At 37.6% G+C, this 14,317-nt stretch overlaps 1 protein-coding gene across 2 annotated transcripts; it reads left to right on the forward strand.

Moving 5' to 3' along the window:
- The first annotated feature begins 1,349 nt into the window (after positions 1 to 1,349).
- Positions 1,350 to 13,915, forward strand: ush1ga (Usher syndrome 1Ga (autosomal recessive)). Of its 2 annotated transcripts, XM_087810022.1 has the most exons (4): positions 1,350 to 1,667; positions 8,101 to 8,554; positions 10,628 to 11,415; positions 12,676 to 13,915. In XM_087810022.1, the coding sequence occupies exons 1-4, from the start codon at positions 1,504 to 1,506 to the stop codon at positions 12,677 to 12,679; spliced, it is 1,410 nt and encodes a 469-aa protein (XP_087666148.1). In that variant the 5' UTR covers positions 1,350 to 1,503; the 3' UTR covers positions 12,680 to 13,915. The 2 variants fall into 2 exon arrangements, with proteins under 2 accessions (XP_087666148.1, XP_087666147.1); XM_087810021.1 differs by lacking the exon at positions 12,676 to 13,915 and having other exon boundaries at positions 10,628 to 11,419.
- Positions 13,916 to 14,317: the final 402 nt, after the last annotated feature.

The raw sequence follows: 14,317 nt of genomic DNA on the forward strand, positions 1-14,317 counted from the left end.
GTGTTTACAACACTGACAACACAAGTTTTTTGATCCAGATATTTTATTCACAATGGGTGGATCATGCATCGTAGGCGTCATGGATAATTCAATATATGTATCTTTCGATAACTGTAAATGTCTGTTTTCTGCTACCCATAATCCTTTGCACAGTTTACTTCTGGATCACGACAATAAAAAAGTTTTAAAAAAAAACAAACCCAATAGTACACTGTACTTGAGGTACATTTTACAAGCATATATATAAGTGGAATATTTGGTTTGTAAAGTATGTCATAAGTAAACTTCAACTATACTACTTATGCGCCGCAGAACGGCTACCCTGTTGCTTGGTTCTGTTTTTCTATTGCCTATTTTGTGTGTAATCTTATTTCATTCTTTTATTTTGTACTGACAAAAAAAAACCTATGTTGTGTTTACAAAACTGCCAGTTAAAGTTTCTGATTCTGAATGTATTTCAGTGTTGATTCAGAAATCTGCAGCGAGAATTCTGACCCGCTCAAGTAGAAGAACTCACATTTCGATCCTCGAACTCTTCACTGGCTTCCAGTTTCTTTCAGGATCAACTTTAAAATTCTGGTTCTTACTCTCAGATCTATTCATGGTCAGACTTCTCCTTACATCACTGATCTGATCCAGCCTTAAACCCCAGCTCGGGCTCTGAGGTCTGTGGATCAGAATCTACTGATGGTTCCTGAACACGCTTCAGGACCAGAGGAGAGAAATCCTTCCAGGCTGTTGCTCCTAAGCTTTGGAACGATCTTCCTCTCACTCTGTGTTTGATGATCTACTGACTCCTTCAAAATCATCTTAAGACATTTTTATTTGTTCAGGCTTTTCCTTGATTTTCTGGAACTCCTGTTGTGTTATCAGTTTTATCTTGATCTTTAAAGTATATACTTTATTGAATATTGTTTTGATTGTTTAAGCGCTTTGTGACCCTGGTTTAGAAAAGCACTATATAAATAAAAATGACTTACTTACTTACTTACTTACTCATATTACACTAAAATATTCCAATTTTTGATAAAATGACTGAGTTATTTATTATATTAAATATAAACATATTTAATTAACTCTGAGATGAATTGACAAAATGGGAGATGGTTATAGCATAGCATGCTAATTGGCTGTTTTGCCAACTCATCTTTTATTTAATTTTTTTTTTTAAATTAGTTTTAAATGCATTATTGTTTGTTCTTTTCTTTTTTTTCTTCTTCATACATATTCCTCTCATTCCATTTAAAACATTTCCAATTATTAGTTTTGATATTTCTCGTCAGGCATTCCAGATAACGGACTCATTAACGGGGTCCTCATTTGTTTTGGAATCCGCCGAGTGGTCGCGCGCTCCGGGAGCGTCCATAGATACCGGCGGCGACGCGCCTCCACCGGAACCCGCCGCGAACCTGCTCTTTTTTTTCCCCCCGAACTTTCTTCTTCTCAAAGCCGGGGAGGCGACAATGGCGACACTCCGGGGCGTCGAGCAGCGGCAGGAGCGCCATGAATGACAGGTACCACAAGGCGGCCCGGGACGGATACCTGGACCTGCTGAAGGAGGCGACCAGGAAGGAGCTCAACTCCCCGGACGAGGATGGCATGACACCGACGCTCTGGGCCTCTTACTACGGCAACCTGGAGGCTCTGCGGCTCATCGTGGCCCGTGGGTTCGTATAATATATATTTATTATTACAAGTTGTCTTTCCATCATGTGTACGTTTATTAGTATTTACTCGCTGCCTTTTTATAGGAGAAAAAAAAACAACTGGAGACGTTTATTTGTTATCGTAAATTCTGGCTCTCGAATCCAGTTTATAGTCACAATAATAATACATAACTATGTATTATATAACAAGATTTCACACTCTTTTAATTGGTGTTTGACTGACAAGTTCCTCCTTGGAAATAATAAATCACATTATGTTATGTTTTGGTGTGTAGACAGTGAGCAAATACTACTGTTAAAAGTGTCTTTTTACATATATTTTACTTGTTTTTTTGAGTGTTTGTTCACCTGTGTGTTGTTTTTCTCCATCTTTACCTGTTGGTGTCTTTGCCTTTTTTTTTTGTCATCCTTCCTTTTAGGTTTTTTGACATGTAATTAGGAATTTTTATTTGTATAGCGCTTTTCCAGACCAGGGTCACAAAGCGCTTAAACAATCAAAACAATAGTAAAGTATATATTTTAAAGATCAAGATAAAACTGATAACACAACAGGAGTTCCAGAAAATCAAGGAAAAGCCTCAACAAATAAAAACGTCTTAAGATGTGTGCATCCTACATCTTTTCTCAATTTAATTTCCTCAGTGTCCACATTATTGTATATATTATATACTGTGACAAGCATAAAGAAGGAAGGGGTGAAGAAAAATAGCCTTAATATAAAAGAAAAAACTAATCCCAGTAACAAAAAGACAATAGGAAAAAGAGAAAGTGTAATATAATATTCATTATAATTGTATAAAAAGTAATTAATTTTTTTAATAATATACTAAATTCAATGCACATTCAATTTTATAATTTGATATTAAATCCACAATTTAATGAAGAGAATACATGTCAATATTCTGTCGAGTAATTTTCGAGAAACGCGTTTAAAGAGATTTGTAGAGTTTAACTTGTTTAAATAAGTTAAAAAAAAAAAAAAATGTGTCTTATTGTTTGACCCTGTTAGGGCTTCAAAAGTGGTCTTAATTTTTTTTTCTTTTAATAATCTTTAAGCTGATTGTTTTTCGTCAACTCTTAAATGTCTCTCGAATACCATAATCACCTACTGTATATACTATAAAGCATGGTGGTCATAATGTTTTAACTGAACCTAGTCTCTGGTGTAAGATTATTGACTGAGAAATATTTAAAAAAAATACATTTTTATATGTAGAATTTAAGATATGGATATGCGTTTCGCTATGAGTAAGAATCTGTATAAAATGTTGTTATTTATCTACATTTTAATGTACTGATGTAATTATTGTCGTAGTGCATTCTTGACCATGCCTGGGAGCGCACACCTGATTATATCACAGCCTCGGGGCCCAAAAACGATTGACCTTTGTCGTCATTTTTACAAAAAACGCAGCATTCCAGGCGAAGATGAAGCACACAACGGCCCGTTTCGTCATCGCTCACGGCTGACCTGCTTTGCCTGCCGGTGGGAAAAAAAATGGCCTCATTATCACTTCTTACAGTCGATTCATTGTAGAAGCCGCGGCCATTGATGCCATTATTCAGAAGAGGGTTTTCCAACTAGTGATCAAGACACGAAGTTTGCTTCCTCTCGTCCCACTGTAGTCTGTTACTTATGCAATCTGAGCTACTGTCCCTAAAAATTAAAAAAAAAAATCAGAACAAGCGTTGGGAACTAAGGGTTTAAAGTGGACAGCTTTAGTGGGAACATTGTGAGCGATTGCAGGAGTCTGAAGAGACATCAAACTGTCAGAGGGAGTGGAGATGCAAACAGCTGATGATGTCATAAAGAAGCGGCGGACGGCCATATCGCCGGCGCTAACTAGAATTTATGACGCATAAATGTCAGCGAGGATGTTCCTGGTTTGATCTACGATTCTGACAGCCTGATGTCTGGTGTTTTGGCTCAGATTCAGGGACGTTTTGTCCTCGATTGCCCCTGAGAAGAAATGTAAGAATCCAGAGAATTTCTTTTCTTGAACCTGTTCTTTCATCTTCGACTATGATTTTAAGACACCGTGTGATTCCTCGACTCCTTCAGACTTTACTGATAGGTTCACAGTTAATATCACATCAAGTTTCTTTGAAATACTAATACATTTGAAATAGGGCCTCGCGATATATCGGAAAAAATATAGATATCGCAATATTTGCATGTGCGATTATACATATTGAAAACATAATTTATCATTTTTGATTGTATAAATCAAGCATTTCTTAAATGCGCACTTTGACCAATCAGTGTCACGTTCTGTAAAGTTGTACTTCTATGTCTCGTTGTTGTTTACGTCTCTGTCTGTCTGTGAGCTGTGCAAAGCAGCTTGCTAGGCTGGGTTGCTATTGCGGCGCATCTTCCGTATATACACGGAAGTAAGACTTACTTAAAGCAACATATTGAAAGTACTTTTCTTCTCGTCTAGGTTTTCTTATAAGATTGTGGAACTTCCAAACAATTGTAAACCTGTCCGTCTTCACCGTATGCTAATGAGCTAATTTGTTAGCTTCAGGTCATTCTTAAACTGTCATGTGTGCGTGTACAAGGAGGTGGGGTTTATTGTTGATTTGGTGATATCGCGATGCGCCGGAGGCTCCTCTCTGATGACGCTCAGAATCGCGGGAAACCGATGCAAGTCCCGTGAAACTGAGCGTTATAAGTGAAATGTTTCTCCGATCACGTCGGCGCCGAAGCAAAAGGTAAATATCGCATCGTATCCCTTTTCTAAATCCTCCCCTTCAGTACTCCATTTTTTAGGTGAAAGAAAAAAAAATATAGCATTAATATCGATATCGCAATTTAAGACACTAATATCAAATATCGCACTTATTTCCAATATCGTGCAGCCCTAGTTTGAAATATTCCTTATGAATGCATTTGTATATGTTTCATATTCATATTTATTTACTTTTTAAACATTTGATTAATCTATTATATTATTTAGGATAACAAAGAAATTTCAAAAATACAAACCCAACCCGCCACAATAAGAAAAAAATACAAAATTAAAAAATGACGAGAACAACAATGACTGTGATCATGATGTATACATATAAATTAATAAACATAGGTTTGAATGATGATATAGAAAACATGATAAATAAATCAAAATATATTTTTTAAATTACGATTGAATTCAAAGTTGTTTTTTTTCACATGTAATATAAATGCATTTGTTTATGTTCGATATTCAGATTTCTTTTAGATGCAATTTTATTTTTTATTTAATTTATATTAAGTTTCAAGGATGGCAGGAAATGTATATAAAAAAGCCCTGCAGTACATTAATAAAAAAAACAAAACAACAATGATGGTGACAAAGATCACAACATACTTAACCCTTGTGTTGTCTCTGGGTCGAGGTGAACGACCTCCCTGGCTGCCATAAATACACATTCAGTGGTGGAGGTCGTTTATCTTGACCCTAAGATAACACAAGGGATTTATACATATAAATACACAATATATATTTTAAAGTAAATATAAATAAAATGATGGTATAGAAAATATAATAAATAAATCAGAATTAATGAATTCAGGTGAAAATACACTTTATTAAATATTAATAAACGACAATCCCCCCCACACAGTAAATTAATACTATTAAAAAAACAAGAACATAAATGGTGGTGAAAATAACACGGATGGACACTAATATATACACATTCATAAAAATATTTGAATAATGATTTAGAAAACATAATTGATACATCACAAGCGATTTGTTAAATCACAAACACGATTTAATTTTTTCCTTTGTAGTGTCCTATCATTAAAAATAATAATAATTAAATGGCTCTAGTAAGGATTAGAACTTACAGACAGTTAAATCGACAACACGTCTCAAATCAAATACATGTTTTATCCACGGAAATGCGAGAAGAAATCAAAGTGCGACTTTGAGTCCCAGCCCATCTGACACACACTTCCTGGTGAAAAACATCACGACATGGTCCATCAATAATACATCTACGCTTCACTAGCTTCGCGTCCATCTCATCAAATTTTCAGAAGGTTAGTGTGTATGTCTAGTTTGGTGTACGAGGAGGCAACGCACATGGAGAAACTGGACCGACGACTCCATTTCTAACTTGGATTATAAACAAAGAACATGTACAGCTACATTCAGTGATTCCACCAAGCTGAGAGAAGCCAACTAACTCTATGTTTACCTCTTAGATATTGTTTAAAATCGATAAAAAGTGGGCAAATAATCACAAAAGCAAATATTTGTCCAAGTAACTTCACTTGAGCTGCAGAAGTTAGCTTCTATGGGCGTGTTTTTTTTGGAGTCAGAAGTAGTTGATTCATGCTGTGGAAGTGGATACGGGCGGCGAGAGGCTGGTGCTGGGAAAACCAGAGGTCGGGTTACGTACCGATGGTAACGGAGCACCGGCATAGTAGGTAACCCTGAGGTCAGTTCCAGGGAGAATCCTGCTTCTATTTTTCTGCAAGTAAACTTCTCTTCTGGTGTCTTTGTCCAAGTCTATCTCACAGAGGGATGGAATCTTCAACAATACAAGTCTTTGGCCGAAAGAAAAGTAGCATATTTTTCTATAAGCTACACTTAAAATCTCAAAAACAAAAATATTAATTTTGATTGTGCCTACTGACCTTGAACCAATTTTACTTGGTACGCTCAAAAATGTGTCCAAATGTTGGTAAACTATGAAGAGGCTCCTAAGTGTTACTCCACGAAGCTCATTGGTATTACTCACAAAATATTATATCGCAAGGTTTCTTGGTATTACTCCGCAAGGCTCAGTAGTATTACACCTCAAGGCTCCTTAGCGTACTCCACGAAGCTCATTGGTATTACTCACAAAATATTATATCGCAAGGTTTCTTGGTATTACTCCGCAAGGCTCAGTAGTATTATACCTCAAGGCACCTTAGCGTACTCCACGAAGCTTATTGGTATTACTCATAGAGTAATATATCGCTAGGCTCCTTGGTATTACTCCACAAGGCTCAGTAGTATTACACCTCAAGGCTCCTTAGCGTACTCCACGAAGCTCATTGGTATTACTCACGGAGTATTATATCGCAAGGTTTCTTGGTATTACTCTGCAAGGCTCAGTAGTATTATACCTCAAGGCTCCTTAGCGTACTCCAAGAAGCTCATTGGTATAACTCACAGAGTAATATATCGCTAGGCTCCTTGTATTACTCCACAAGGCTCAATAGTAAGTAAGTAAGTAAGTAAGTAAGTAATATTTATTTATATAGCGCTTTTCGAGTATTACCCCTCAAGGCTCCTTAGCGTACTCCAAGAAGCTCATTGGTATAACTCACAGAGTAATATATCGCTAGGCTCCTTGGTATTACTCCACAAGGCTCAGTAGTATTATACCTCAAGGCACCTTAGCGTACTCCACAAAGCTTATTGGTATTACTCACAGAGTAATATATCGCTAGGCTCCTTGGTATTACTCCACAAGGCTCAGTAGTATTACACCTCAAGGCTCCTTAGCGTACTCCACGAAGCTCATTGGTATTACTCACGGAGTATTATATCGCTAGGTTCCTTGGTATTACTCCGCAAGGCTCAGTAGTATTACACCTCAAGGCTCCTTAGCGTACTCCACGAGGCTCATTGGTATTACTCACAGAGTATTATATCGCAAGGCTCCTTGGTATTACTCCGCAAGACTCAGTAATATTACACCTCAAGGCACCTGTTACTTCACGAGGTTTGGTAATATTAATCTGCAAGACTCCTGAGTATTACTCCACAAGGAACTGTAGTATTTTGCCATGAGTTGCCTTAGTATTACTTTGCAAGGCTCTGTGGTATTACTCCACAAGTCTCTGTAGTGTCACTCAACAAAGCTCTATAGTATGACTCAGCGACCTACCTAAGTATTACTCCGCAAGACTCCTTGGTATTACCCCTTGAGGCTCTGTAGTGTTACTCCCCAATGCTCTGTAGTATAAGTGCTTAAGGCAATTCGGTATTACTCGTTGAGAATACTACAGTTTCTCACAAAGGTTCTGTAGTATACCTCTACAAAACTCCTTGGTATTACTCTGTGGGGAACTGTAGTGTTAATCCGAAAGGCTCTGTATAAATACCAATAGTTGATATCGTACCTTATAATCCGGTGAGCCTAATCGTTTGTCAAATTCAGTAGATTTTAACTAACTTTTTTTTTACCAGGAAGGATAAGTAAGGTTTCATCCTCTGAGGCTCAATCCATCCTCATTATCTGATGTGGTCAATGTTCTTTAATAGTATGAATATTAAACAAAAGCATGATGATAGTAATATCAACATGAACATGAGTCTACTTTGATTTTACTCATTTGGTCGGTGAACTATCGTCGCTTGTATTTTCCTCTTGTTGAATCATCGTGGATGTCTTGGTTTTTCGTTTTCAAGTTGGTTTCTGATCAAACCTGTTTCATGTTCCCCAGAGGAAACCCCGATAAATGCGACATCTGGGGGAACACGCCGCTCCACCTGGCAGCAGCCAATGGCCATCTCAACTGCCTTTTCTTCCTGGTGTCTTTCGGTGCCAACATATGGTGCCTGGACAACGACTACCACACGCCGTTGGACATGGCCGCCAGCAAGAACCACATGGACTGCGTCCGCTACCTGGACTCCATCGCCACCAAGCAGACCGGCCTGAACGTCAAGCTGGTCGGCAAGCTGAAGGACAGGGCTTTCCGAGAGGCCGAGCGGCGGATCAAGGAGTGCTTGAAGATGCAGAAGAAACACCACAAGCGCATGGAGAGGAAGTTCCATAAAGAATCCTCCGAGCCGTCCGTGTCTGATGTCATGAGTTTTTCCAGTTACACCAGTAGCTCTGTTAGCCATAAACTGCGGAACCTAAATGTAGCCTCCGTAAGTGTGCCATATTCTCAGGTAAGAAACTTTGTCAGGTATTGTATTACTTTTCTATGTGGTAGCTATGGCCGGTATTGGCAAGAATCTGGCGATACAATACATATCTGGACACAGGGGCAACAATACGATATATAGTGATACTGTATAAACGAGGATATATTTGTAGTATTGTCGCGTACTTGACTCTGGTGTTGCAGAATTTACAGACCACATGACTCTTGACGAAGTCGTAACTGCTTTCATTTGTTTTCAAACTAAACTATGTCCAAACATCAGCTTTAAAAATGCTGCTGGCGTCGACTGTATCCTCTCGTCCTTAGTCCATCTCGCATGGTTTCATGGTTCCTCCAGCTGCTTAATGACTGCTGCCATCTACTGGCTGGAAGTTTAAATGCAACACAAAAATAAATATGTAAATTGTAAATGAAAATCCATTCAATGCTGTTGAATATATATACAGTATCGTGAAAAGAATACTGTGATTTATATTGTATCAATTTATTCTTACACCCCTGAAAAATGTTCAATTCTAAACACTTTTAGATCTGCTCCACTACGACAGTGTTCTTACACTCTCCCAGAGAACTTAATAATACTTAAAATATCTGCTACATATTACACGTCAATGTTGGTTGTGGACTGTGTAATAATACTTCTAAATGAGGGGAAAACAAACTTTCCAATAGTTGACAAGTTTTATGTTCAAGTCTCTTTTTTTAGCTACTTTGATGGGAGAGAGCAGCCGTGTGGTCTTCCTGCCGTTTTCTATTTTGAACAATTTTTCAGAACAATATTATAATGTTCAAGAAACGTTTATTTATTTGCTGAACAGTGTACTCACTAAGTCATATTTTTGCTCTTTTAAAGAGCTAAAAATAAATGTGGGATTTTAGATTTACTTGAATTTGCTTCAATTTCTTAGTGTCTTACAGAAAACTGTGTAAAATGGTTTGCGGAAATCAAACTCCTTATACTTCCTGCCTATTTAAAAAAACATTTTTAATTCTGCACCTGAAGACAGTTATGTAGTTTTGCTTAATTAATCCCCGGACAGATCCTGGGTCCACGATGGCATCCTGGGAATCCTAAATAACGCATGATGTTATTCAAAAGTTTTTCAAAATTTCTGCCCTTAAATTTAGCACTTTCTGTGTTACACCTCAATTGTGTTGTAAATAAAATAAAGTAGTAGTAGTAGTAGTAGTAGTAGAATTTACAGACACGACGGAAGACGTTTTGATACTTTTTCTATATTCAACAGCAGTTTATCGTTATTGTTTTATAATTTGTGTTGTAATTAAACTCCAGACTGCTAGATGGCAGCAGTCATTACCTCTAAAGGTAGAATAAGGAATTAATCCATATTTTTTACCTCGGTATAAAATGGGGGTATAAGAGGAATAAGGAAATCCCGCGAGATCCATGTGATGACTGAGGACGAGAGGATACAGTCGACTCCAGCAGCTTTTAAAGCTGACGTTTGGAAATATTTTCATTTCAAAAATAATGAAAGCAGTTACGGCTTCGTCAAGAGTCATGTGGTACTCAAGTCAAGTACTCGACAATACTACAAATATCCTTGTTACTACAGTATCGCAATATATCGTATAGTTGACCCTGTATCGTGATACAATGCGTATCGCCTAATTCTTGACCAAACACGCCCTTAAATATCACATTATTTTGGCCTTAAATGTAGCATTTTATTGATTTATAAGTGAATTGCAATGTTAAGAACAATGTTTTTTGTAAAATGTATTCCTAATATATTTAAACACTAACATCTGGACAATAAGGAAAAGGTCAGGAAAAAAAACCTCTCTGAAAATATAGATAATAACTATCTATTTGTAATACAGTAATTACAAACCACCATTTATTATAGTATTTCTTATTTCAAATTGTCCAAAATGTCTAAATCTACATGATATTTATTTTAGAAAAAACATTTATTTAGTGGCAGGATCGACAGGTTTTTTTTTTTAATCCCTCACAGAATAACTATTTGTCTATAGCTTTAAAAAGGTGACCTGGAACGGCTTCAGTTTGAGGTCACTACTGATGAATTATTGTGTGTTTCCGTCGCGTCAGGCGACCCTTCACGCCACCAACCGAGGAAAGACGAAGATCCAGAAAAAGCTGGAGAAAAGAAAACAGGGCGACGGGACCTTCAAGATCTACGAAGACGGGAGGAAGAGCGTTCGCTCTCTCTCCGGGCTTCAGCTGGGGAACGACGTCATGTTCCTCAAGCAGGGAACCTACGTCAACCCCAAGGAATATGGCCGCCGCAACATCCGGGACATGTTCCCCAGGGACAACGACGACGCCATCTCACGTGCCATCAGCGAGCCGGACCTCCACGGCGCCAACGCCGAGTACTCCGAGATCAGCACCGACTCGGGACACGACTCCCTCTTCAACAGGCCGGGTCTGGGGACCATGGTGTTCAGGAGGAACTACGTGAGCGGCGGGATGTTCGACCTGGGCGGGCAGGAAGGGGAGCCGTCGGGGAACGCGGTGCGGTTGCGCAGCAGGCTGCGACAGTACTCGGGTCTGGACCAGGACAGCATCGGCAGCGCTCACAGCCTGCAGGAGAGGAACGCGGAGGAGGTGCCCTGGGACGAGGTGGAGCTGGGTCTGGACGACGACGACGAGGCCGAGTCCAGTCCTCTGGAGGTCTTCTTGGCCTCGCAGCACATGGGCGAGTTCCTGTCCATCTTCAGGAGGGAGAAGATCGACCTGGAGGCCCTGCTGCTGTGCTCCGACGACGACCTGAAGAGCATCCACATCCCACTGGGGCCCAGGAAGAAGATCTTGGACGCCTGCAAGAGACGTCTAGAGACCATCGAGGAGCCGGATTCTATTGAAGACTCCGAGCTGTGAGTGTCTCTTATAATGTGTGTCACATGACTATGAGGGAATATCAACACTTCAGAATATTGAAGGTTTGAATTTCACCTTTTAAATGTTAAAACTTGATTTCTTTTTTTTTCTAATTAATTAAATTAATTAAAAATATATATATATATTTTTTCACAAATACAGTTAATATTTCTATCATAATATATTCATATTCTGTACAGATCATGGGTATTTCTTTTGTAAATTAATGTATCTTGTATTATTTAAGGTAAGGTAAAACTTTATTTAATTTATTGTTTTCTATTTTATCAATCTCTTTTTTTTATTTCATTCATATTTCATTTTTATATTCTGTAATGCCATCATAACAAATGGAAATACAAATTTTCTGATTCTATTAATTCAACAAAAACATTCCATTCATGACTAAACATTATGAAATTAAGAATATGTGTTTTTTAATTAGAATATCAAACTCTCTTTTTTCCTGTTTTCTAAAATAAAATCGTTTTTTTTATTACCATTGAATTATTCAATACATTTAAATTCCACCTTTCAATTCAGAAACGATCATCATCATTATATATTGTTTAATGTTTCTATGCTTTAAAAAAATATATTTTCATAATACTAATTAAAAGTTGCAAAATTTGAAATGTTAAATTCAATATTTTGATGGCACTCTCGGAAAATAGGATTAATAAATACATTGAATATTTGAACTTTGAACGAAACAAAACTCTGCAGCGAGAATTGCGACCCCGCTCCAGTAGAAGAACTCGCATTTCCCCGATCCTTAAAAAAATATTTTGTTTTGAAAATATTTACATTTTCACTTTTACTACAAAAATTATTGATTTAATTATTAAGATAATATAATTTTTGTTGAACTATGAACATTTATGCCAGTATTAGTTGCAATTAGAATAATAAACTATGTGTGAAAATACATTTATTTTGTAAATATTAAATGTATTTATTTGAAAAAATTAAACTGATAAAAACCTTTAATTGTAGAAATTATTAAATTAAATTATGCAATACAGATACATCGTTTAAAATACAAATTATTAAATAGAAGAATGCATAGAAATTAAATAAAAAAATAAATCAAACATTTGAAATATTGCAACCGTTGGTTTGCTGAAGCGTCGCAGCATAAATCGTCTGCGGCGGTGTTTAGTACACACAGTCGTCTACACCTGGTCAACCTTGTTAAAACATCAATCTGATGTGGGTGCAAACACTTGTTTCTCCTTCCTTCCTCGGCGCTGCAGGTAGTCGCCGTGGCTGCAGACGATCGTTCGCCTCCGGCCGAAAAGGATGAACCCCGTCAACGGTCGGGTAATGAGGTTGAGAAGCGACGAGATGTTAAGGCTGAGGTTACTTCTTCTCTGCGTGGTTGAACAAACTCAATGACATTCGTTCCAGCTCAGTGTTCAGCAGGAGTAACAGAGAGACGATTGTTGGGGGTCCCCCCGCACCACGCCCCCCTACCTGAATGTGTTACCTGCCCCTGTGGGGTCCTCCAGCGTCATGTGCCTGTGGATTAGCTTAACGTGCCTTTTGAAAAAGTTCCTCTGTAATACCTCGCACTAGTTTACACGTCATGTTCAAACCTCTGCCAACGGGAATGTCTGTTGAGATGAACTAGTCCAGGGGTACCCCAATATTCTCGCCCCACGGACCAGTTTGACGTGGCCATTATTTTCACCAACCGACCTCAAGTAAAATATTTTTCAATGTATGACTGTCGAAAAGCAATTTACTGCACGAAAAAAAAAGTGCTGAATCAGCACCATATAGATTATTTCTCAATAGAATACATTTTAGATGGTAATTAAAAGTACAACAGAGATTATATACAAACCTCACAGATTAGGTTTGTAAGAAAAATATCCAGACAATTAAATATTGGGATGTTTTTCATAATACTGTATCGAAATTTCACCGCACTGTATAAATTTGTTTGGTTTTCAAATTATATTTAAATAATTATCATAGTACTTTATGGTTTATATTTGAATAAAGTGTGTATAAAATATACATTTTTATTATTTTTTCATTATTTACAATTAACAGGCAAATATTTGCAGCATTTATTCATTTTTGTGTGGCAATTGAATTTCCGGCCGCTAGGTGGCAGAATATTTTGGTTTCAAATACAAATGAAAGCAGTTACGACTTCGTCAAGAGTCATGTGGTCTGTAAATTCTGCAACACCAGAGTCAAGTACTCGACAATACTACAAATAAATACTTGTTTTACATTAGCCTGTGACTATTCATATGTCAAGTCGCTTGTTTTATCAAGTTAGTCGAAAAATAAACCTGTAAAAATAATGAGTGAAACACAAACTGTACATGATTTATTTGTACAGTTTTTTTATCTAATTGTCGGTCCGTGAATATCATGCCGAAGTGAAACTGGTCCGCGGTACAAAAAAAAAAAAGGTCGGGGACTCCTGGACAAGAGCATTGTTTTGATATTCACACTAATGTGTAACGGACACTTTTATAAACGTATAAATCTAAATTCTATAACCCTATGTGTTCTGTGTCTGATCAATTAAATTCGATTCAATTATCACATCAATGTCTCAAGATTAGCTTAAAACCCGCCGCCTGGACGGAAAATAGCAAGATGGAGTCTGCAGTGACACGGCAAATTGTTAATTGTTATAAGTCAAAACATCTGGAGTGACCTTTCTCCCCAAATGTCATCATAATTACACTGTATATAGTCATAATTCCCTCAACTGTGGCAACAAACGGGCGTCTGAGTCAGCGCTCGCCCAGCGTTTCTTAATGTGTGCAGACGTGTTTTCGGAACACGCGTGTGTAATCCCCACATGTTTTGCGTACAGCAGAGTTCAGGAAGTTCGTAACTCTTGAATTGCGTAATATGAGAAGGAAATGT

This window comes from Callionymus lyra, chromosome 15, assembly GCF_982586985.1.
Source record: "Callionymus lyra chromosome 15, fCalLyr1.hap1.1, whole genome shotgun sequence".
NCBI classification, from domain to species: Eukaryota; Metazoa; Chordata; class Actinopteri; order Syngnathiformes; family Callionymidae; genus Callionymus; species Callionymus lyra.

Coding starts and splice junctions, on each gene's coding strand:
- ush1ga (XM_087810022.1), top strand. CDS start 1,504: ATGAATGACAGGTACCACAAGGCGGCCCGGGACGGATACCTGGACCTG. Junction 1,668..8,100: donor CGGCTCATCGTGGCCCGTGG/GTTCGTATAATA, acceptor CATGTTCCCCAG/AGGAAACCCCGATAAATGCG. Junction 8,555..10,627: donor TAAGTGTGCCATATTCTCAG/GTAAGAAACTTT, acceptor CCGTCGCGTCAG/GCGACCCTTCACGCCACCAA.